This window comes from Xenopus tropicalis, chromosome 8 (assembly GCF_000004195.4).
Source record: "Xenopus tropicalis strain Nigerian chromosome 8, UCB_Xtro_10.0, whole genome shotgun sequence".
In the NCBI taxonomy this organism is placed as follows: domain Eukaryota; kingdom Metazoa; phylum Chordata; class Amphibia; order Anura; family Pipidae; genus Xenopus; species Xenopus tropicalis.
Genome location: NC_030684.2, coordinates 46,651,808 through 46,678,432, shown reverse-complemented (window position 1 = coordinate 46,678,432; position 26,625 = coordinate 46,651,808). Strand labels below are relative to the sequence as shown.

Below are 26,625 nucleotides of genomic sequence, written 5' to 3'. Positions count from 1 at the left end.
GCAATGCCTATCCTCCAGCCATCGGCTGTTGGTGGGATGCTGGAAATTGCAGTTCAAAAAGATCTGGGTACCCTATAAGAAGAAGCACTCTATAATTATGTATATACTGAAAATATCTAACATAACATCTGTTTTTTTATTCTTTTAGTCTACAATCCTTACCCAAAGGGCCCCTGTGATGATGTGTGGCCACCAGTAAATGCCCTTACTGTCCTACAGTAAACCCCAGGACCCTGGCAGTGAAACATTCAGTGGGCCCTAGAAAAGATTTAAGCAAATATAATAGAGTAACGTCATACATATCAGAGCGAGTCCATGATGAAGCTCAGTAGCTGTGCAACCTCGGTAAGAAATTGTGCTTGTTCTCTCTCTCTCTGGTTCTTTTGCAGGTTCCTGCCGTCAGCTCAAGGGGAAAAATCCATCTACCGAGTGCTCAGAAAGAACATCAGAATCACATTGATCAGCAGCAAGACCACAATCACAGCAAAAACCACCACAGTTTGGACATCCAAGGTCATAGTGCAATGCAACTCATTATAGTGATCAAGGTGGGGGGCTTGAAGGATTTGAGGTGTCAATCTTTGCTCTGCCACAGTGTCCATGCATCCACCATGTTAGTGCAGAAGGGGGACACGAGGCTTCTCTCTCCCCCTTCACTGAATGGGTGTATTTCTTTTCTTTTAATCTCAAAAGAATGTTTTTTTTTTTCTTTTGCACTTGTGGAGTCAGGGGGAAGAAACGTCTGCTGGGACTTACAAAAAAAACCCAGAATCTTTAGCTGAAGGTAAATAAAAAAAAAAAAAGGAAAGAGAGCAAAGATGCCTGTGTCTCAGTGTCTCTCTTGCCTTTTAATTGGATTCCGTGCAGATAGGGCTGTGCATGAGCTGAGCCCTCCACAGATTTGGAGGCTGTTTCTGCTGCTGTTGCGGCTCTGGGAAAGAGACTGTGGCAGTGTCATGCAAGGCGGGCTGGACGCATGCTAAGCAGGAGGCATAGGGATTTAGCTGTCAATCAGGGAGCTGGGACCAAGGATGGCGATTAATCCTTTTTTTTTTTTTTTTTGCTCCAGCGGGGACGATAAGGAAAAATAAGGCTGCAGCAATGCATACAGAGAATCTTCTTCTATCTGCAAGGGAGCAGCGCATAGGCACTCAGAGACTGTGGGAGTGGAGAGAAAGCGTGTGTATGAATAGAGAGGGAGAGGGAAAGAGAGAGTACATAATGAGTTAGAGGAGGGAAAGAAAAGAAGTAAAGTAGAGACTTTGGGAGAGAGAGATGATGATGATGAGGAATTAGAGAAAAAATTACAGATAATAATGCTATCTACTGTATCTAACACTTATAGCAACATAGCAACCATCTATAGGGAAAGACTGAATATACTATACCACTCATACAGGTGGCAGATATAGTGATGGTAGCCATAGTTAATATAACATGGTCTCTATAACAGAGAAAATAAAGTGTTATCTATGGAACCAACACAACACGCCAGTACAATACTTTTGTCCAGGTGCAAAGCATGACTATTTTTAGTTCCCCAATATAAGACAACCCCCCTCCATTCTTTTCCATTCTCCATTTCCTTTACAATAGAAATAATAATAACTTTCCCCTTAGGCTTCCTTACATCATCTGAGGCACATTGCCATGCTCCAAGTGCACCCTGAGGCCTAAAAGGCATTTTCCTGGGCATGGGTGCATTGCCTCACATTGGAGGCACTCTGTATAGTTGGGCTCTTACAGCAGACAGTGAGTTCTGATAAAAGATCTGCAGCTTCATATCATTTACTGATATTTTATATATATTCAATTTACCCAACTTACTTACCACACCTATAAATGGTATTATATAATAAAAAAAAATTGGCTAGCTATTTTGTCCTAAAAGAATCTCAATATTTTATGCCAGTTCTGATTACTGTAGTACAACCATACTCTAGGATTTTGTACTTCTGACAGACATGCAGCAAAGAATTCGGGCAAAACAGATACAGAGAGTGATTATCTAACACTACCAGACTTTATTCAGGTCGCCTTTGAAGTTGTCGGCCAAATGCTGACAAATGGGTAAATAGGAAGGCTTCACAGAAACAGGTCAGAGAAGGAAGTTTTGATTATGTTAGGGTATATGTGCTAGTATCACTTTATTAAAAGGTAACTCTTCACATTCCTATTGAAAATGGACAGTCATTTAACTTCCCCATGGGAGATCAATATACCAGGGGCAAGTTCGGCCTCCTTGCCTCCCCCGTGCACGCCTCATGAGCATTGGTAAATGCAGACAGCACTGTATTAATGGGGCAGATGTAAGTCTCTGGGCAGAGACCTGTGGCAATTCATCTAGCATAGAATGCATAGTGATAAAACATTTATATAATGTATACAAATATGAAATTAGAACCTCAAATGTGACAGAAAATAACTGTTATGGCTTTTCTTTAAAAATGAAATTTTATTATAATAAAATGGGTTAATTATTGTTTGACTGCATTAATGTAACAGTGATGGTTAATACCTTGTAACTGTGTTAAAGCACATGTTGTCCTGGACTTAAATGGCAGCAAAACACAAAGTAATTAGGTGAGAACTGTAACAGGGGGTTACCAGGCAAGTGGCAGTGGTGCCATTGCAAGTCTAGGTAAGTTGCTGCAACTGACCCATGGTAGGATGACCTATGTTAAACTAAGTTAAATGTTTAACTTAAGTTAACTTTTAGTGTGATGTACAGAGTGATATTCTAAGACAATTTGCAACTGGTATTTATTTTTGCATTATTTGTGGGGGGGTTTTTTAACTATTTTGCTTTTTGTTCAACAGTTCTCTGGTCTGAAATTTCAGCTGCTATATGGTTGCTAGTGTCCAAATAACCTTAGCAACCAGGCACTGGTTTTAATGAGAAACTGGAGTATGAATAGGGGAGGACCTAAACAGAAAGCTAAGTAATAAAAAGTAACAATAACATTGTAGCATCACAGAACAATCTTTTTTTTGGCTGCTGGGGACACTCACTCCCATTTGAAAGCTGGAAAGAAATCAGAAGAAGAAGGAAAATAATTCAATAACCATTTAAAAAGTTGCTTAGAACTGACCATTCTATAATATACTAAAAGTTAACTTTTAAGATAACTACCCCAGGGTCCCCTGCTGTACACCCCTAACCCCCCACAAAGACCCCCGCCTGACATCCTCCCCTGAACGTGCGTATGTGAAATGCGTCAGGGGAGGACATTACCGGCCAGGCGAAGCGCCAACAGGGTTGGGTCTGTGCTGCTGGGGCCACTAGGGATTTTCCCGGTCTGACCCTGGACACCCAGATAGGACCAACAGTTTGAGAATCTATGCACCACAGAAGTACTAAAGAGAAATAAATTTGTTATACAAGAGTTTTCTTCCTTAACTATGCTTAATATATTTTTTTAACAACAGCGGCCCTATCACACAGACTGTATACTATTAGCGTTTCATGTCACGGACAGCCTTGTCACTATTACTACTTAAAATGCAGTAATGATAATGTAACACTTCAGTAAGTGACTATATATGGTAAAGCAGGCAGAGAATAAAAGTTTGCAGCTTGGCGTTATGTAAGCACCTGGCGTATATGTATTAGTAACTGTTACAATCACGGGAGGTGTCTCTTAGTAACAATGGTAACTGGGTTTAGGGCTGTGATTTAAATGAATCGTTTGTTGCATTAGTCACTTCCAGCAAGTCCAGAATCTCCATCAAACAACCCACAGCAAGTCACATACCGTACATACAGCATTCTAGAACTCTGCCACAGAATTCTTGTGGGATATTATACAGGTATGGGACCCATTATCCAGAATGCTCGGGACCTGGGGTTTTCCGGATAAGGGGTCTTTCTGTAATTCAGATTCCTACCTTAAGTCTGCTAAAAAGATTATTTAAACTGTAATTAAACGCAATAGGCTTGTTTTGGCTCCAATAAGGATTAATAATATCTTAGTTGGGATCAAGTACAAGGTACTGTTTTATTATTACAGAGAAAAAGGAAATCATTATTTTAAAAAACTTGAATTATTTGCTAATAATGACGTCTATGGGAGATGGTCTTTCCGTAATAATGGGTTTCCGGATAAGGGGATCCTGTACCATAAAATGACCAAAATACTGTACACACAATATTGTACAATTTCAAAGGCACAAACAAATCTCCTATTGAAGGTTTCTGTCTGTAAAGAATTATTTCTACTGAAAACAGACCTGGGGACTGGGTGAGTCTTAGAGGCAACTTATACCGAACTGTACTGTGACAGTAATCATGGCTACACATACAGGGTTATAATATAACATGGGAAGAAGATAGTTATTAAAGGGGTAGTTCACCTTTAAATTAACTAATTATGGTTTTTCAGTTATTTAGCTTTTGGAATAGTTGAAGGAATAGTTCTACAGAGCAAAACTACTGATCCGCCATTGTTGCAAGAAGGGTAACCACAGGGAACCACAACCTGATACAGGGATTATATAGCCAGCTGAAGTCAAGCATGTTGTTTATGCACTCTGTTGCTATCTGGTCTTCTTATACAGATATTTCCTATACATAAAGCTTTCTTACACCAGTAACTCAAGCAATTGTGCCTAACCAGACTGGGATCTACCATAATTAAGCAACAGAACCCAACATGTTATTTTTCAAAATCATCCTCATAAGCCAAAAATAAAAAAACAAATCCAAATGAGTATATTGTGAGCTGTGAGCAGGGACCTCTTGTATCATTTGTATGTAATGTTAAACTATACATATAATATATTTGGAAAAACAACAAAATTTCAGATTCGCTGAACCTATACTCAGGAGAGCAAGGATGCTCAGAAACAATTGTAGGATATAGATCCGAAGTATATTGAATATAGGGGCCATAAAAGTGTATTTGAAACTAAACTTAGGTTTTCCAGTTCCATTGTTTAGTTTTCTCCAAGGAGCAAAATGATTAATTCAATCGACAGAAACAGAGCAAAGATTTTCCCATCAGTAGATATAGTTTCAGGTCACTTTAAAAGAGTTGGACCTGAGGTGACAAAAGTGCACAAAGAAACACATCAATAAAGAAGGAGGCCTCTACAAGCTAAAACAATGGCATTGAAGAGCCCAAAGGGCCTGGATAATTGGAGTCCTAGCAAAAGAAACCATAGGGCACTCAACCAATAAGAAAAGCATACACAAAAGATTTATTGGAAACAGTTTCATATAATATTATATAAATAAGTCCAGCTAGGGGTCTGATCAGTTGAGACTATGCTGACAAAACCAATTAGATCATTACATTTATTTTAAGGATACAATGATATGTAAAAAAGCAGTTATATTGTATATTTATTGGGCTCTGTGTACTGCTGGTTTATACCCACTTGGTTTATCTGTAATGTACATGTATTAGAGAAGCCCCAGCAGTTATTAGCTGTCTGGCCACTATTATTATGGTGAGCAGTTGCCAATAAAGTTTTGGCATGTTCCATGTCTTTCTGTAGTGCTATAGGGTTTATATTCTAGGTCAGTGATCTACAACCAGTGGCTCGTGAGCAACACGTTGCTCCCCAACCCCATGGATGGTGCTCCCAGTGGCCTCAAAGAAGGTGCTTATTTTTTAATGGCCTAAAGACCATGTATACTGCCAAACAGAGCCTTATGTAGGCTGCCAGTTCACATTAGACTACCAAATAACCAATCACAGACCTTATTGGTCACCCCCTTTTTTAATGCTTGCGTTGCTCCCCAACTTTTTTATATTTAAATATTGTTCACGGGTAAAAAAGTTTGGGGACCCCTGTTCTAGGTAGTCTGGTTGCTCAGTCTTTTAAGGTGGCCATACACGGGCAGATTTTAGCTGCCGATTCGGGTCCTTTAGACAGATTCGGCAGCTTATCTGTATGGGCACCCACAACGGGCCTACCCTAAAATTGGGTAGATCTCCATCGGACTCGATTGATTTTCCGTTAGATCGGGGAACGCATTGGCTTGTTGATTTGATCCCCGATCCAACAGCGCCTATGCCCGTCGCTGTAAATAGCCCTATATCAGCCAAAAGGGCTGATTTAGGAGTATAGGTATGAAATTGCAAAAAGTGCATTGGCCACTGGCAACCAATTTGTTTTAAAATGTTAGGAAACAAAAGCAAAGACCTGATTAGTTGCTGGACTTGGGGTCCGTTATTTGGAAACCCCTTATTCAGAAGGCTCTGAATTATGGGAAGGCCATCTCCCAAAGACTCCATTTAAATCAAACAATACTAATTTTTGAATATGATTTCCTTTTTCTCTATGCTAATAAAAAGTACCTTGTACTTGATCTCAACAAAGATATAATTCTTTCTTATTGAAGGCAAAACAATCATATTGGGTTTATTTAATGTTTAAATTATTTTTTAGTAGACTAGGTACTGGAGATCCAAATATGGAAGGACCCCTTATCCAGAAAAACCAAGCATTCTTGATATCAGCTCCCATACCTGTATATAATATTCAAAATCAGTGGAAAAAGCATTGTGCTAGTCACAGAACTAAGTCATGTATAATTATGACTATTAAGGCTTCTGAATATCTGACACATATGTATCATCAGAATATAGACAAAAATAATCACAGCACAGGCAAGTGGCTATTCAGCTATATAAATATGCTCTTTGTAAGCTCCCTTAGAACATAATCTTCTGTATACTTCGAATCTGTATTACTGGATACAAAAAAATACAATACAAATCTGTATTATCATATACCATAAAGCTGTATGGAATTCTAATCCTAATCTAAGTAAGAGCCTTATTTCCAGATCTGTGTAACTTGCTGGCTCTATATAAATAAATAATGATGATGATAATGATGATGATGATCTGGCTTTACAGGAGACCTGTCTCCCATTTGAAACTACAGCTAAAAGGCTGTATATAACAAGTATGGAGAATTTCTTTAATTTGAATGCTCTAGAGATTAAATATGCAACTAATTAGTGGGGAGTTTAGCAGTCTTTGTGTAACTGGTGAAAAACCACTAGCTAACAAGGTTGTAAATCATTTTAAAATACTGCATTCGGGGAAGGGTATATAAACGACCCCATGAACAATATGAGAACCTTATGACTCTAGAATACACTGCAACAAATATTTAATTATGGCCCCATGCTGACTGCAGACTTTTAGCCAATATACAAATCAAGTCAGTCACACTGATCTCAAATAAAACTAAACTGGATCCAAATTACAGCAACTGACTGTCTACGGCTCAGGGTTATATAATAAAAGGCACTAAGTTTGCCCAGGAGCAGTAACCCATAGCAACCTATGAGCACGTAGAATTTACTGGTCACCTGTTCAAAAGCAAGCATCTTATGGGTTGCCATAGGTTACTGCTCCCGGGCAAACTTAGTGCCTTTTATTACATATGGGGGGTAGTGCATTAAAGGACTGTGATCGCACTCAGTTCAAATCAGGACAGATTCTGCATTGTGTATTATTTCAGGTTCTACATCAGGTGCTAAAACTGGGTATCCACACTGTTTAAGTGGGTCCCCATAATCCCCCATCGTATTGCAGTAGCTTTGGGTCCCAAATCTGATTCAGCAACTAATTCTGGATTCCCTGTGACAAAACCCTGTGCTAAATGACAACATTAATAACAATATAATTTAAAATGACTGCATATACCCTGCAAGCCACTGGTGCCACTCACGTAACTACTGAGGATGCAACTGCTTCAGGGTCCGCTCCACCAGGGGGCCCACTTGTACATCAACACATAGCTACAGCAAGGTATGGAGGTGGTCAATAAGGAAAGGGGGGTGCAGTGCAAGGAAGACCCCCAGTGAAAGTTTTGCATTGGGGCACGTGTGACCCTAGTTTCATTACTGGTTATTACTGCAGCAATACAAGTATATTCATATAGGAATAGGGTTGCTACCTGGAGGTTGCTTCATGAACAAATCCACTGCATTCCACTGCCATATATATGTACTATATGCTAAGTATATATATATATATATATATATATATATATATATTATATATATATATACACAAATATAGGAATGTTGAAGGAGCAAAAAGCAGTGTTTTAGCAACTGCAAGGGGCTTCCAGCAGTGTATAAATCACAAGCTTGTTGGTCCTAGGGGAGCTGCTGCTCTACACAAAAAATAGGTCAGGATTCACTTTTCAAATCTAGAGGAATATTGCACCATTTTCCTTCATGCCCCCTAAAACACTTGAAGCATATTTCAGTGCCACATTCTGCTCTCCAGGGATCATTTATGACAGGCACTGGCACGAGAGGAGCAGCTGGCTCTCTGGCAACACGTTTGCAGCCCTTGGGTACAGCACCAGGACACCACCACTCAAATAATATACTTGCCAATGCTTACCCCTTGCTTTCACAATGTTAAGCCAACTTATAAACTCTATTTTATATTAAGGTTAATGTCAGCATTGCTCCTTTTATAGCAAGTCCAGGTACAGTTGCACCCCTTGAACTATAGTTATGCCACTGGATATCTTGTAGGGTATTATGTTGCAATAATGCCACGTTTGCCCTGCTGCTGTAATATTATTATAATATATAGCACCCTCATTTCAAGCAGCACTTTACGGGATAGTTAAGGGATACAAATACAAGACCAAATGGTTAACATATACAGACAAACATTTTTCCAAAAATAATTCACAGTTACAGTTGCATATTATTAGGAGACAGTAGAGGGAAGGCCCTGCTCTCAAGTGCTTACATTATGAGAAGTGAGACATACGGTGAGAGTAACTAGTGTGGCTGTAGAGTCCCTGTTGTAGTAAAGTGATGGTAAGTGTAGAGTAAGAGATGATACCAGTAGTTAGTAAGTACGTGAGCAGAGAGTAGGGGCCTTGGTGGGTGGTTATGTTGCAGAAGGCTTAAGAAATATATGATTCTCATTGCTTGATTATTAGTACAAACATATGACAGTGGTTTCTATGGGTTATAGCACTGTTGCAAATTCCAGTGCCCACGTTTATCCCACTAGGAGTGATGTCCTACACACTAACACCCACTCCTTTATCTTTATATACTAATGAGAATGAACTCCTTTATCTTTATAACTATAAGAATGAACTTCAAAGTCCTGTCAGCCCACCAGAAAATCCAACACACAAAAAGAATGCAAATAACTCAGACCTAAATCTAATTACTGCTCCTGACGGACAGGTCATCCCTGGACCCAGGAATTTGGGACGGCACAGTTTTGGCATAATAGCCTTTTTAGTACAAGTAAACAGTAAGGCAACTACCATTTTCTATCCCACTGAGTCCTCCATATACATTCTCAAGATATTTACACCAAACAGTAAAGTGTACAAAATCTACAGTGCATGCATATGGATTCTAGTGACTGAAGTGTTAATGCAACTTTTAATTTATGGGGAAAATTTATGAAACTTTGAGGCCAGCACCTAGAGACATCTGCTATCTCATGTAGTGAAAAGCCACTTATGTCAGTTCCAACCAATAATGTAACTATTAGCACCAGGGCCTGGATACAGGTTAAGCAGCCAACATACCCCCATGGATTTTCATCAGACACAAAACCAGAGGGGGTGTGGATCAATCGCAATTGCACCCCCAGTTGTTCCACCTCTGTTTCCATCTGCCATTCGACTATCTGCCGATCCTCCTTATTTTAACTGTCTCTAATTTTCACTTGAAACAAAGTTTTGTGCTTAGCAAGGACTCAAGACAACACAGGGGGACACATAATATATTAGAAATGACCTGAACCCCAGCATGATAATCCTAGCTTTGCAATTTCAGCCTACTTATGTCATTTCCTATATATTTTTAATTGCTTACTGTTCTGTAACTCTAATTCTAACTGGCAGCTGTCTTTGCTTGTCTTTTGCCTGTCAGAGAATAGGTTAAACAGTTCATTCATGTAGGGGCACACAAGCAACCTGTAGTAATGCCAAATGTTTGTTAATGAACAGTAATCAATAATGCCGCTTCTCATCCTATGGAAGGTAGAAAGCCATGATTGACGTCTCACTATAATGTATTGCAATTGCATTCCATATGGTTTATACAATGCTACGCAAAGCTACATCTGGGAACGCCTCTGGTTCCAAGACAGGGAATGTTGGGGAGCAACCTGAACCTGCAATAGTCACCAAAAGTTCAACCTTATCCTACCAGACCTGCAGGAAATGCAACAGGTTCTGCAGTTTTGGGTAAACCCACACATCACTAATGACTTACACTTTATGCAGCCTTTGGATTTGGTCTAATCCTAACGTCTGTTGTATCTAGGGCACTTTGGTGGTCAAAATTCAAAACCCCTGAAATTGCCCATCACTTCCATTTCCCATAGCCAATCTCATGGCAGATGCAGACAGTGCCAGGAAAACACAACTCACAAATGCTGAAGAAAGCCAGAGCATTATGGTGGTCAAAACGCCTTGTGTGCCATAGGCACAAGTGCTCAGACAAACCAAATCTAAAAACTTGATGTCATGTGGCTTTAAAACACGATACAAGGGACAACATGGACATAAAGCAAGAGTGTTATTGTCCCTTTTAAAAGTTTTCCAACCAGTGTCTTCTAATTATACCCTGAATAATATGGTTGCAGTGAATAGTGACTAGATTTGTATCAGTCCCTCTCAACTTTCTGGCTATACTTAGTGCCTTGTCCAACCCTGGTATAATATTGACATTAAAAAAGTGAGCGCACCTGCTCATGTAACATCCAAATGCCTGCTCCTAAATCTCTTCCCAAAACTCTAGCTCCTTTGCTGCATCTACACTGATCCAAATAAAAGGAACCAAATAGGAACAAGAATTCAAATATTCCACAACGAGAACCCCCTTTTGATTTCTCCTGGAAAGCAAAACGCGTGAGCACTGTGTGAAGTTTTGATGTCTCATTCAGCCCCTTGCACAACACTGAGCCATGGAATTCCATTCTCTGGATCTGCAGCCTCACTTCATTTACCAAAGCATTTATAAGCCATAAATTCAGCAAGACCTGCAGCGAGCCCAAGATCTTATGGGTTCTTCTCACTTATCTGATCATGACTATTCCATTCAGTAGATTCTATTTTATCCCCCCCCCCCCCCCCCCCCCACCAACTGAAAGGCTTAAGCCTGCAGCTAATAGGCGCATCCCTGGAGCTGACAAGGCACAGAACTGCTGAACAATAACATTTCAGAAGAAAATATTATTACTGTTTGCAACATTACAATGGTTACAGGACACAAGGCTCCCATCCCCATTAGCCATGACTTTGTCTTCATGTTCCTTTTGTGTTTCAGCAAATAATGAGCATAACCCTGGGGTACAGATATGCCTGACCTAAGCACCTTCCCAAGTACCAGCAGCCTTGGTACTCAAGGGATATAAACATTACAGCAGTCGGGGGATGATACAACCTGGAGATATCACTGGCTCTTAATAAATGCATCCTTCTAGCACTGCGTTATATTGCAGGCTCCTCTCTGGAACATATTGCTGGGAGATGACTGGTTCCTTGCACACTAAGTGGCACATTTAATAAGAGGTGCCAGCCTAAAGCATAACAATTCTAAGGAAGTCTGAAACAAATAGTATTAATTAAATAGGTCAAACAGTTGTGAAACAGTTTAATGCTGCAGCCATGGCACATCTGTAGTAACACATAGTCACTGCGGCTGAAAAAAGACACAGCAACAATTGCCTAGAGAAATCTAGCTAAAGCTATACCCTGGGGCACAATTCATATTGCACAGGTTTCCAAGACAATATGGAATGAAATGCCTCCCGGTATACAGTACCTTGCAGCCGTGCTGTACATTAAAAGGTAGGTAGTGACAATAATCACAACAACATGCAGTAATGGAGATGCATATAAAACTGGGGATTATTAACGAAATCCCTACGTGACATGTATACGAAGGCATCACAAGCTGCACAAGATCAGTGGCCAATTAAATGAAATATCGTTATTTCTAAAGGGCCACGGTGCCGAGTAGAAGCTAATCAGGTCATAGGGCATTTTCTACAATAAAGCATTGTCATTTTGGATCTGCATATGCCTCCATGGCACGGCTATTTTTCCTCTCTGACAAAAAGAAAAGGCCCGGTGATTAATTTTATGTTTGCCCAAGGCTTTTCTCTAGTGGAACCTGTTCTTCGCTGATTAATAGGGCCTTTGTAATACAGTGCATTCTCCTGAGTTACATTGATCAGAGGGAGGAATGTCAGGCGCACAGCCCTTCAGCTGTTGGGAACTACAGGTCCCAGAATCCTTAGTCAACTGGATGCTTGGAGCTGTTGTTAACAACAAGTTTAAACTACAACTACCAGCATACACATTTGTAATCAAGCAACTCACCCCCACCCTGCCAAACTGCATGGTAACCCCCATTGACTCCCCCACTTTAGTTGCTGCATTTGATAAACCCTACCGAGCGTGAGCATCTCTCCAGACAGAGAGCCAAGCTCTGCCAGCAGCCCCATAGAGCAGGGTCTATTTTTAGCTTGAGCTGTCAGTTTCACGGCTGTGTGCAGCATCATCCTTTGGCTGAGCAGTCAGTAAAATGGCAACGAGTCCCCGCTACATACCCGGCTAACCCCTTCCATGCCAATGAGGGCCTACAGTGCACTGGCACCCTGAGGATTACAAAAGAAGAGAGACATAGGCATAGGAAAGCAGCAGGCAGCACCAAGTGCATCCCCTTACAGTGGTGCATGATACAGGAATCTAGCAACCTCCTCCTGCAGCCTGATGCAGCTCCATGTTCTGTAGCCCCAGCAACAATATGCATAAAATGGCTGGAGCCTTGGCCAGCAGTGCTGTGCTGCCTCTCAGAGAGAAAGGTAGAGAAAGCAGCTACCTGGACTCACCATCCCGTCTCTGCCGCTGGTCCATGCATGATTCTGTCGTTCCATCCTGTTTGCTGATGTGTGGCCCCCCTATTCCACTGCTTTTCCCCCCTGAATGACAGCTGCAGACTCACATCTGCCTTCTTCCAAGTAACCGGCACATTGGCTCTAAGCTTTGGGGGTTTATCTTGGGTGGTGGAAGAGACTCCTTTTGCTTTGTATGTGTATGTGTGTCTCTCTCGCACACCCCTCCCCCACCTCCTTCTCTCTCTCTCTTTATTCCTCCTCCTTCTTACTCTCTTTCCTCTACTATTTCATTCCCTCTCCTTTTATTCACTTTATTGGTTTTTCTAACTTTCATTCTATTCGCCTTTACACATAGATTTTTCTGTCTGTGAATTTTGAATTCATTTTTCCTCTCATCCTCTGCCAGAATATATTTGGCTTTCTTTCTCTTCATCCCACGCTCTCTGAATCCACCTGATCTCTCTCTCTATAAATTCCCTTGTACAGTCATTATTCTCCTAGTAGGTGATTCTCTATCAGCATGCCTAGTATATACCCCAGCCCTCTATCTGAAACTGCCAGGATCCCATCAGCAGCAGTCATAACTGGGAGTTGTAGTTCACAACAGTAGGAAGGTTGCAGGCTGGGCATCCCTGATTTATTTCTATTTAATTCCTCACTTTCAGAATCCAGTCCCAAACATTTTAAAGTGCTGCCCAGTAAGGATATGATCTTAAAGCTACAGCAACCAGCAAGCTACTCCATCTCTTTACCTTTCATCCTTGACCTCATTCACAATTTCCATTGACTTTTACATAAACAGGAGCTTGAAGAGTCCCGTTAAATGATGCAGCGATGGCTGTAACTGAGTAATACAAGCAGGTACCCTTTCAAATGCAGTAAGGATTGCACACTGAGGGCACTTAAGGTGTGTGTCAGATTTAATATATTGTATTTATATATTTGTATATTGTATATACATTGTACTATATATATATATGCAATTTTTTTATTTTAGTGTCAAGGAAACTGCAGCTCATTGACTAAAAATCTGACCAAACCAAAAAAAAAAATATTGTGCAATGAATTGCCACTGTACTAAAAAAGATCTGAATGTTTATGGGTACTACCAGGCAGAATAATAGCTAATGTGCTAAGGTGCACCCAAACCCATGACTCGATCTGCAGTGCAATGAGCAAAGCTTATTTGTCATGAGATAGGAGCCAGTTTGTTCAGCGTTGGTTAATGAGCCCCAATGCCATGTGAAGCAGAGTTGGAAAAAAAATCAACCCACTGTGCAATTTACATTAAACTCCTTAGAGAAGCATATGATCAGAGAGAGGATGAGAGTCAGATCGTCAGCACCAAGTCACACTCCAGGAAACGTGTGCTTTAGCGTGTAGTGAAACGTGATGGAATTCATGCAGTATCTGCAAAGCACCGAGCAGATTCCACCTCCCTGACACTTGCACTGCGCTAGGCTGAGAAGTGTACCAGGAGTTACTTGGCATTTGGAGTAAGGGCTCAACCCCAGTCTCCTAGTACTGTCCTTGTCATGTGGAAATGGCTTTGCAGGTCTTCTCTAAATCTGCCCTACCATCCTGATTTCTGCAGCACACATGCAGGGTCTGTAGATTACAATGAGAATTCCACTTCTTCTACCTCATATACTGTTAACAAACCCCAGCCATAAAGAGCTATCTTTGAGTAGCGCAAGAAGCACCAAATGCCCTGGGCACCTGTCACTGTGAAGCCCCAAAGAGCAGCAGCAGTACTTAGGGGGAAAGAAGCTCTACTATGCAAATGTATCTCTTTTCTTAAAAGGGGCTGCAACTATGGGATTGTGTGTATAGCAGTGGTGTACATCCCCCTTTTGTAAGAAACCTGAACCAATGGTCAAGGACTCAGCTTGAATGCCAGTTAGGGCTCGTGAAGAATTCATCATTATGAACGGGGGTCTTTCCAGTTTTACTTCTAAATACACCAGAAAGTCAAGCCTGAAAGTCAGTTGGGGTGAGATTTGGGATGAATACATTTTTTTCCTGTCCTTAATGTTTTTGGAATTATAGTTAAATGACTGATACAAAACACAAATGTTTTTCTATATGTTTATGAGCTAAACAGGGACCCTAACCAAAAGATGGATTTCCAAGAGGAGCTTGAACCGAGAATGTCCAGCAACCACTGGTCTCATTAATGCTTCATATCCATAATACAGGCATTCCAAATTCACCTGTTCTGAACTTGTGGCTGTAGCTTGTAAAGTGGCTAAACCTGGAGTATAAACCAGGAATATAGCAAAAAAAAGGCTGATTTAGTGTATGGTAACATTACTAAAGCTGGTTAATAAGTCTAGCAAGTCCAGTCCTTCACTAATGATTACCCTGCAGTTTTAGTTCTGTAATGGGCAAGTTGAAGCCCTCCAGATGTTGTTGAATTACAGCTCCGAAAGAATGCTGGAAGAGGATACCCATGCCTGTCTATCAGATTATAGATTAAAGAAACCAAGCAATGTTTGCATATGTCAAGGAAAGATGAAAAAGGAAGAAAATAAAAACAAGAAATAACACACTTGGGCTTGTGACACACAGTGAGTTTTGTCAGCCTATAACAACTGCCAGAGAACAATGGCAGAGAAAACACCTCTATCTGCCTCTACTACTGAAAGTACAGCAAGACACTATTGAATGTAAGGCACCCTATTGGACACACAAGGAATGCTAAGCATTTTGAAACAAAGGTCCACCTGTCACTGCTCCTTTTCAATGGGAAGAGAGTGGAAACCTGCTGTTGGTGAGAGCAAAAGTTCTGATCAACCTGACAGCACAGTGGTAATCAACATGCCCCAAAGTGCCATTGTCATAAGACATTGCTTCCCAAATAGTGCGGCTACTATCTAGGGAGGTCTAGTTATGGTAAGTTTTGGTGTTAATGGCTATTTATCCTCTTAGATACTCATGGAAACCCAGCTAGAAGGCCATTCAAGGTAGACATACACAAGATCTGCTTGAGTAAAGCTATACCAACACACTGGGCTAAATATAGATGATCTATTTTTTTGGTCTCTGGAGCAATGACCAGACCCACTGGGATCAGTTGGCTGGGTCATTAAAAGGGCCCCTATATATATGGGCCATTAAGCTGCCTAGTTGGCCACTTTTAAAGTGAGATTAAAAAATAAACTTCTATTTGCTCTCCTAGACATTCTTGGAACAATGGCTGACACAGGAGATATTTAAGTAACTTTTTTTGGGAGCCTTGACCAAATGTTTAGACTAGAAGTCTGGTTAAGTTAAGAAACTAAAGAGGTATTGGTATACTTTTACCATCATTTCTCTTTGGAAATATCTCCCTGCTCAAGCCCATGGTTCTGGACCATTTATTTGAAGTGACAAGAAGGTCCCAGGATTGTGTAAATGTGCATTAGGCATATAAAACTTGCAGCCACTGGTTATTAGGACAGTTGACATGTCCTGATATCCAAGGCTGTAGCAAGGAATACTACGACCAATAGGGAACTTTACATCCCATAGTGTCTGTCTGTACTTCCAATAACACAACAACCCTGGGAAGATTGTAAGGTTGTGTAAATAATGTATGGGCAGCCAACTTACTATGCTTCAAATCTTGATAACCTACACTTTCCTGTTAGGGAATGCTGGGGGTTACAACTCAACAACAGCCAAAGGACAGCAGACTGAACACCCCAGAACTATATAAAGCACAAAGCATGGTATTGTGGAGGGCCCAGACCTACTATCACACTGAATAAAAGCAGGGATCTAATTCAGGACAAGTTGACTGTTGCAGTTTATAAATAGTAAGATAAAGACACGTACCAGTCGTTTAATGCCAGAGATTATTTAAAACAGAAGGACTTCTCCCTTTCTGTTTGACACTTTGCATGCTATCAAAGAAAATGTGCTCTGGTTTTCACAAGTAATGTTCAAAGATGGAACGCTCTAATTAGTGTGAGAAATCACCCCCTGGTGAGCCGTAGCCTAACCGGTCATAACTTGCAGATTAACGTCACTGCAACATCGCCCTACTGCACTGCTTATCTCTCTTTTTTTACTTCAAATCCCTCATGGAGGTCTAACCATTGGTCAGGCCCCCCTAAGGTGACAGATATAGGAGAGCATTGGTGTATAAGCCATTCTTGCAATAATGTCTAGGACAGCAAAAAATTATTTATCCAGAATCTCACCCTAACTGGCCTTCAGGCTGAGCAACCTCTGCTACTGCTCCAGGGCCTTACAGAATGGAAAGAACTGCCCTAATACACTGGGATATTGCCTTGTACCATAACAATGAAGTTAGGGCTTATTTCTTAATGATCACATGGAATGATCACATGGATGCCTAAAGACTGGCCCTGAAATAAGTGGTACTAATTGTGCCCGCTTGCATGCCATTCACAGGTAGACACTTCTATTGCTCCTGAGAGCACCAGACAATGCCCAAGTGCATTGTGGGCAAAAAACATGTGCATTTTTCTTGCACTTTGCAGCTTGTCCCCCCCAAAAATGAGTAATTTCACCTTCTTAGTCTATAAACTGCTTGTTGCTGAAAATGTGTCGACAGATAACAATTTGGACACCCCATATATCGCCATGTTGAATTCACACTTTCCACAGGAACAGACCAAACAAGCACTTATGGGAATCAGCACATATAAACTGAGAATGTTCATGGGTGTCACATGCATCAGCTTCACGTTGGCTGGAAGCAGCTTTTCAATTTATCTACATGATGCACACAGTCCCATATATATGTTATAGCTATTAGAGAACTAGAATATGACATATTGACAAGAACATTTGCCATATTCCTGTAACTCACAGAGGCTCTTGTATTTTCTAACTGCGTTAGAATGGTTAGAACACTTACTGCTGATTGGTTGCCATGGATTACTGGACTTGGTGCAATTACTACCCATGTTACTAGTTAACCCCCTGCTGAATTTGTGAGGGTTTTTCCCTCTTTATATAATTACACTATTATGTTGGTATTGCTAGCAAGCACCTCTCTATTGAGAAACAGGCTACGGGGATCCCACCGACACAGCCGCAGATTTATGGCAAGACTGAGCACAGGTCTTGAAAGATTACACAGCTATTACATTAGGATGGTAGGTATTGGTGCTGACTGAAAGCGTGAAAGGGCTGGAAAATCCTTCTGACTTGCTACACACACACACAAATTTAATGCACCAAAGATCAATAAGAGACATCTCATTCCATAAATTCTCTGCTGTTCCCTTCTCACCAAGCTGGGGGGTTCATGTAGTTTAATATCCGGCTAAACTGCAGAACCTTCTGTATGATGAAACAATACAGAATGGCAATGGCAAACTACAGCAACTAAATCAAACTATCACATATAGAAATGTGGACAATATTTTATATTACATACAATTTCACCTTTTAAACTATACTGTATTCTCCTTTTATAGCAGGTATTATTGATGGTGGGGAAAATAGCCTTCCTCCTCCATTTTTCATAATTCAGCTACAGTTGAATTTTATATTTCTACATTTTACGCCATTTTTCTGTGGTTCCCTGAGAAACGTAACACAAGTGATCATTTAGCAGGTCAACCTTTTTACATTGCCCTAATGTCAGTTCTGTCCTTTAATCTAAAGTTTACCAGTTTTTGTAAATTCGTAATCTTTTTAATTTTGATACATTTTGGGATCTGTAAATGACGCAGTTGCAAAAATAACATGCACATTCATACCAAACAAGAGTCCCATTTTTTCAAAGGACAGAGGCTGATTACAGCAAAACCAATGATTGGGGTTGTGACATGCAGGGGAAGGCGATAACACAATGACAAAATTAAAATTTTGTCCACCAGGCTTGAGGAGATTAACCGCAGACAAACTATACCATGTGCCATTAACCAAAAGGAGGGGGGGGTAATTAGTCTTAAGTTCATTTAACATTAAGTTATTATTATTATTATTATTATTATTATTATTGTTGTTGTTGTTATTGTTGTTATTATTATTATTAATTAAGTTGTTTATAATATGAAAAATATGAAGTATTATTTTGTTAACTAAATAATAATAACAACAATAATACTAATAATATTCAAGGAAATTCTTCATTAAATTATGTGGAAAAATCAAGCCATCTAAGCAGTATTCCAGTTGTTTTTCACTTTTACTGTTTTAGGAATAAAATTATTTGCCTTTCTAGTTAGTCTTGCCCTAATGTGAAACTGAAAATAATATCTATATATTATATTACCTAATATCTATATACTATATTATCACATGGCAAGCAGGACTGGCCTGCCCCATACGGGATAGACAAGAAGAGGGAAACAGGAACTGGATAATGAATCATAGACAAATGGCAAATAATAAGAATGCCCTTTACCAAAATGTCCACACAAGCAGAGGTTACTACAGCACACATACTTTATGCTTGCTCTCTTACTAAGGCTATGGGGACTGGTGTCCCTTTAAACACTTCTCCTGTTGTAACAATGGAGAATGGATCACATACCCATTTGTCTGTAGATGTCAACATGCCAAGAGAAATGATAGTTACAAATGCCATTTAAGGAAGAATTTAAAACATGGCAGCTGCAGCCAAGATAAATATTGAGTGGAATGAAAAAAACACCTGTAAATTTGTAACACCCTTAGTTTGAGCCCATGGCCTTTAGCCACTTTAGCTATTGATTCACCCCATTCTTATTTTATTTTTCCCTAGTTTGCTGCATAATCTGGCCTTCACCCATCCATTGCGATATCACTCCAAGCCCTTTTGTCATCATTCTGTCACTGCTCTGCCCCATTATGTCATGACCTGCCCCCTTTCATTGCCCCCCAACACTCAGGCTAGTAAAACAATTTTTTAAAGGGTAGCAACGCTAGTGACGTGGAAGTGGTACTTCATAAAATATCTGCGTCAGTCACACATTAGTAAAGCTGGCCATGCACATGCCAATAAAAACTGCTAGCTTGGCCCCTCCTGAAGCTTATTGCACTGTGTATGGAGCCAAACTGGCTATCTGCCCGACCAATATCTGGCCTAAAATTGGAGAGATATCTACGAGACAGGTGCAAGGAACCCCAATGATCAAGGATGACTGGCAAGAAATTACTAAAGGTGGCCATACACATTACATTAATGATCTTTCCTGCGACCATTGGTTGCAGGAAAGATCATTCGTCCACTCCACTAACGTTAAGAGCTGAATCGTCATTTATGCAGGTAGAAACAATAGAACTCTACCTCCACCTGATGATTCAGAATTAACCAACTGCTGTTGTTTGGGTGTCATCAAAATTTTCCACCCTGGCCAATCAAAGAGACGACCAACGTTCAGGGCTTTTGGCGATATTGGTTGACCTTGTCAACACACCATGAATGCACCGAATATCTTATGAAGCCTTGTTTTGTACGATAATATTGGTGCGTGTATGGGCACTTTAGGCTTGTCCATTTCCTTCATCAACAGTTTGCCTTTTGGCCTTAGTTACAAAAGTCTCTTTGAGCTGACAGGTCAGTTAACTGACCAACACAACTTCCAGTTATACTTTATTAACACAGATCAGTGTTGGACTGACCCAATAAATTAATGAAGAAGCACCTTTCAGCCATAACAGAACAGCTATGCAAGGAGGCTTTTGTCAGGTGCATAACTTCCACTAGTGCAGAATGACAGGTTTCACTCAATTCTAGGGGACTTTTAGTTTCAAAAGTTGAAATGTTATGTGATTTCCTAGCTGATTTCTATTAAATAAGGACCTAACAATATCCCTCTTTTTTTGCTCCTACTACCTTTATATGGACTACCAAAATTAGTATTTGCCAAAGAGGACAGGCATTTTTTTATAACTTTATTGTAAGCACCAAATATAAAGTAACAATTCATTTGGACAGTAATAACAACCCTAGAAGTATAAAATGAAATATTTTTGTTTGCTGGGTAATGGGAATATAAAAAGAAAATCAAAATAAAGAAAACCTTGATTCAGGCAACACAATGTATTTTAGTGGTGAGAGTTTTAGAAAGAACAATGCAAATAACGGGATCCATGTCCTCATGAAACTATCCTGGCTGTTTCTTGTTGTACCAGTTGTCATAACAACGCACAAGAGGTGATACAGATCAAGGCAACTGGAGGGCAGTGCAGGACCAATCAGTTTCCTGGGATATTCTCACAGGGTGACTCTTTAAAGTGCTGTGTACTAGTTTTGGCACTACATAAATAACAATAAATAAATGAAAAGTAAATGGGGAAGATGAAGCTCATATATCATTGTGCTTAACAGCAGTCATTAGTAGTGATTAACTACTTACAAATTGTATTTCATAAAATATGAAAAATGATGTATAAAATGTATGTGTAGCCATTATGTTAGGATTCTTAATATCATTTTAAAGGAAATGTAACACTGAGAATAGTAAATGTGGCTACAAACTGTATGGCATCTACAGATTACTCATACTGGTGCTAGCTGCACCAACTGGAGCAATATCAGATCCATAGCAGTTCTGTTACACCCAAATGTAGCTGGACTACAAATTCCAGCATTCACCAGCATATTGTTTAAACATGATGGGAGCAGCAACAGAAAGTTGCACATTCATTACCAGTGCATGGGATGTATGCAAGATTGTTGGGGCAGCTGCCATTGTGCACCTCTATTTCTGCCTTGTTACAGCATAATGGAATGCAGAAGGAGCTGAAGCTTTCTAGTGGAATGGAAAGCAGAATGCAGCAGTGGCTCTGCACCTCTGTCTCCTGGTTAGGGAGAATGGAATACAGAATGCACTTGCGGCTGTGTACCTCTATATAACTGCCTTGCTCGGTGGAATGGAAAATGGAATTTAGCTGTAGCTACACTGTATATTCTCCCATTGTAGGGGAAATCTTCTCCAAATTATAAAGTGCAGATGTTCTAGAGTCGGATTTAGAGCAAGATATAACTACTATTGGACACAACATGACCAGAAGATGGAAAGATGTGTACACAGATGAATACACTTTAGTTGCTTGGGGTACATAACTTGCTGTGTTTCCAAGGGAAGTCTGGCAAGAACTTTTCGGATCACATGCAATGTGTATAATCATTATGAATCCTTCATAGTTCTAAGTATAGATATCTAGATATAAATAATTTAAGCACAGTGTCTGTCAGCAGAGCTTACAATGTACAGTAATAGGACCAAGAATTATCACCTAGTTTTGAAACTTAGGACTCCCTATATGAGAACCCAGTGACCCAGTGAGTGAGCCAGTTCTTCTCCCTTAATTTTCATTTTTAGACACATCTCTATAGTAAATGCTTTTTACTGTCTGACTTGGTTGGGAGCCATTCGTAGTGACAAATCACTGCAATAAAGTGCTTTGTGGCTATGATTTAGATAAAGTGCCAAAGGGCTGAAGGGAATGGGTACAGCAGTCCGATTTAGTTGAAATGAATCTGAGCTTGTGTACAATAAGAACTCCATTTGAATTTTAAGTTTCCTGAGTGAACAAACACATATGTTTTAAATGGGAAGTACCCCTAAAAAGAAATTAAATTTTCCCTGTGCGTTTTATGATCCCATTTGCAATTCAAACTTTTATTTTACCATGCCACCTTTTTAAGATATGAGCTTTTATATCAACATGCCTGGCACTGCAGAGAAAGTAAATTCCTAGCACAGAGGGGAGGTGGGGGGTTCCCTTGGGCCTGTCACTTTTTAGGGGAAAACTAAGCTGTAAATATGGGAGCCCCTGGTTTATAGGAACTCAGTCTTTGAATATAATTGTACAGGTATGTGCATTAAATAAATCCAATGGGATTGTTTTGCCTCCAATAGGGATTAATTATATATTAGTTGGGACCAAGTACAAGGTTCTGTTTTATTATTACAGAGAAAAAGTAAATTATTTTTAATAATTAGAATTATTTGCTTATAATGGAGTCTATGGGAGACGGCCTTTCCATAATTCGGAACTTTCTGGATAATGGGTTTCCAGATAAGGGATCCCATACCTGTACTGCCCCCACTGCAAACAAAAATGCTTTTTATTTTTTAACCAGGGTGACTCCCAGGTACTATGTGATTTTTTAGCTACCAAGGAAGGATATATTTTGTTGTGGCTTTGGATGATATGTCTTATGCATGCTTATAGGTGAAAGAGGGACCATTTGGGTAATACAGCAAGGCAGGAAACCAGGCTGACTACTACTGGCTTTCAGGGAAACAGAAGTCATGTTGGAAGAGCCAAAGGCACAAGAAAGTGAAAACTGACGATTTTTACATTTAAAATCTATTCAGTCAACACCAAAACAGATGCCCTGTTTTATATATAAAGCTATATAAAAATATCTCCACATTGGCCTATTACACACACACTGCATATTGTGCCCTGGAGTGTTTCAGCCAGTGGACACGGACGTTCATCTTGTAAATCAATGGATTTTTTTATCCATCCAGTGATAATGAAAATGCTCCCTAAATCTGTTTACTACCGATAACGAGAGGAGGGTTTCATTGGCATAAATGCCAGGCTGAATAGCAATGATTGGGCTGGAACTAGGGGTAGGAAGAAGATGCAACAGTGGGAGGGTGCTGGGCATGTACCTCTTCTGTCCCTACCTATAATCCGGAATCTTGCCCCCCCCCCCCCCACTATCCGTGTATCACTTGACCCCTGATGCACCATCACCGCACACACTTGCGGGCGAGTTGGCCACCTGGGTTGCCTAGGGTGCCTGACCGGCACTGTTACATCTCTATCTGTACTAGTGAATGGTAACAGTATGTCATATTTTAATGCAACTCAGTACAGGAATTATCAATATGGAATATCAATGTGGATATATAGCTATTATAGAACGCTAACTCCCAGCATCCCTGGGAGCTTTCCTGGGAGCTCTAGTTCTGCAGCGGCTGGATCGCTGTATAAGAATCTGAAACAGTAATCCGAGGCACAGAATGTCACATATTAACAGCATTAAAACAGACACATCAAACTTCTCTCGCATTGGCAATTTTTTCTGATTTTAAGTATTTTCTCGTACTTAACATTTCTATTTTTACGAGCCGCGTGTTATAGTATTATCCACTTCATTCTGAAGGGTCCCTTTTGTTGCAGGATTTGTGCTCAGCGTTTGATGCACAAACATTGTACGAGATGCAGTAACGTCACATTTGTCTTTATAGATTTTAACCTCTTGCAGTTACAACCTGAAACCAACAGCACAGGTAGAAACTGCACCTAGTGACCTACGTCAGGGGTCCCCAACCACGGGCCCGTGGGCTGTTTTCCACTGGGCCGCCTCAGTTCCGGACGCCGAACGAACCCATTGTGAGCATAAAAACAAGAACGAACGCATCATGCACACAAAGGCGCGAACTAACGCATTTTGTGCTTTATTTTTTCTCTGTAATAATAAAACAGTACCTTGAACCTAACTAAGATATAATGAATCCTTATTGGAGGCAAAACAATCCTATTGGGGTTGATTAATGTTTAAATGATTATTTAGTAGACTTAAGGTATGGAGATCCAAATTATGGAAAGACCCCTTAACTGGAAAACCCTAGGTCCTGAGCATTCTGTATAACAGGTCTCATTTCTGTAGAAGAAAAAAAGTATCTGTAGGTGCTAGATGAACAGATACAAATTTTAAATGGACACTAAATATAACATTTTGCATTAAAAAAAGAAAAATAATTATAAGCAATTTTCTAATATACTTAATATTCCATTATATTAAGGTTATTTGTAAATACTGCTAATGACAGCAGTATGCATGTCTCTTGATATTCTCTACACTGCTAGTTCTAACTACATAAGCCACTGAAATAATGTTGCAGCAGCTAGCCAGTTATGGGTCCAGTAACCACAAGGCCTTGCTAGACTTCATTGCCCACAATGCTTTGCACACTGGAGTGCATAAAGTGCTACAAAGATATGCAGCGCTGTGCAATCCTACAGTGTAAAAAAAAGTGCACACAGGAAGGACAAGCATTATAATAAATAAATAGAAAGAAACAGTATACAGAGATTAAGTGCCATGTGGAGACAGTAGTTTATAAGCTGCCAAACTAATGTGTACAGCTGCTTGTTACCATGGCAATAGCAATCATGGGAGAATAAACCTGAGCAATATAATAAGGGAATAGCGTTTCCTTGAGATTTAAAGAATAATTTAACTTGTGCCTGCATTCAGTCGACTATAACCTGGGCAATAGTTACAAGTTATTGGTCTCCGTTATTCTTGTGCCTTTAGAATTACCTGTTGGTTTTACAGTTCTGCGTTAAAGGGGCAATTAAGCCTAACTTAAAATGTAAGGCAGAAATGCTACACATTATCTTTCGGGCTTCTGTACCAGCCCAAAGCAGCCACAGCCCTTTAGTAGGGAAGATCTGTGTCTCCAAAGATGTCCCCCAGTAGCTCCCCATCTTCTTTTCTGCTGATTAATTGCCCATGCTCTGTGCTGCCATCAGTGTAATTAGCATCAGATTTTAATAATTATCCCTGTAGCATCAGTTTATATGACAGGTAAATCTCAGCCCCTAAGCTTAGCTCCTCAACAGCTGCTCAGAGCATACTGAGCATGGGCAGTGACACTGTCACTTCTAACAAGATCCAAGATGGGAAGCTCCTGTGCATTACTATAAACGCTTGGATCATTCCCACCATAAATATGGAATTTTTAGCCATATTCGTGTTTAGGGTTTAGTTTTCCTTTAAGGAAAGTACCGTCTAATCATCAGCAACCAGACAGCAGTTTGAATGTTAATAGGAAGGCAGTTGCTTAGAAGTGCAGGGCCCGGTGTGTTGGCTAATAATAGCACAACCATACAGGTTCAGGCTTTAGCCGACTAAGTGCAACGCACTCAATATACGCAGCAGTATTGAGTAACATCAATGCAGTTGCCATAGGCAAAGGTTAACAAGTCCCTCCTCTTTCTACATTAATAAGTGTCAAAAACGCATTGCTTTCCCTATAACTGCATTCAAGTGCTTTAACATCATGTAGCAGCTATACATCATCATCTATGGTCATGTTAACAAATTACGCAGGAGAAGATATTAACACAATAAGGCAAGGCATGTAGAGCTATAAACGGAACAATATGCACCTAATGTTCTCCACCCCAGTCCTCCTTAAAGCACAATAAAAGCTGTGTTACAAAAAAAGAAGCAATTTGCATTAAGAAATAGCAATTATTCTAGTCTCATTAAAACACAGGCCGCTATTAAAACATAACAAAAAAAGGACACTTATTGCGCATTTTCAGCAATAATTCAATATGCTGAACCTCTGCCTGCCCTGTAAATGGCACGGTGACAATGTATTTCAGGGGACTAGCTCTCCATCAATATGGCAAATGGCAAATTCAAAGGCCTGAGCTTGTCATTATGGCTTATGATCTGAGAGGGCAGGTGTTGCTAAATATCACAAGCTGACTTTGCTTTCATAATCTGTTATAATCACAGTCAATGGGATAATTACCCCATGCATTCATGGCTTCAACCAAGCCAGCATTTGTCAGTGGTCCCAATTCATACATTAATTCAGTTCACTTCACTTCAACAGCAGAGGCTGGGATACCATTGGGAGTGCTGTCATTAGGGTTGCCACCCAACTGGTATTTCACTGACTGGGGCTGGTATTACCATGCCTGGATTTGTGGGCAGGTCACAAAAGCGAGCAGCAGGTGGGTGAGAGGGGGGTTCAAGTGGTGCAGGGGGATGCAAGGGTGTGGGGACCTAGGGGTGCAAAATCCTAGCCCAGGGTATTAC

The 26,625-nt window shown here is 40.2% G+C and overlaps 1 protein-coding gene across 5 annotated transcripts in view; it reads right to left on the bottom strand.

The window, feature by feature from the left end:
• The window catches only part of arhgef9 (Cdc42 guanine nucleotide exchange factor 9), a 216,215-nt gene that overhangs the window by 118,960 nt on the left and 70,630 nt on the right, over nt 1-26,625 (bottom strand). For 2 of the 5 annotated variants that reach the window (XM_012965916.2, NM_001102956.2), the window contains exon 1: nt 12,861-13,096. The exons of 1 other annotated variant lie outside the window; for it this stretch is intronic. In XM_012965916.2, coding sequence (XP_012821370.1) covers nt 12,861-12,905 — 45 coding nt within the window. In that variant the 5' untranslated portion in view covers nt 12,906-13,096. Of the gene's footprint in view, nt 1-299; nt 1,079-12,850; nt 13,097-26,625 lie in introns of those variants that run through there. 2 more of the 5 variants (XM_012965917.3, XM_012965918.3) reach the window with 2 other exon arrangements.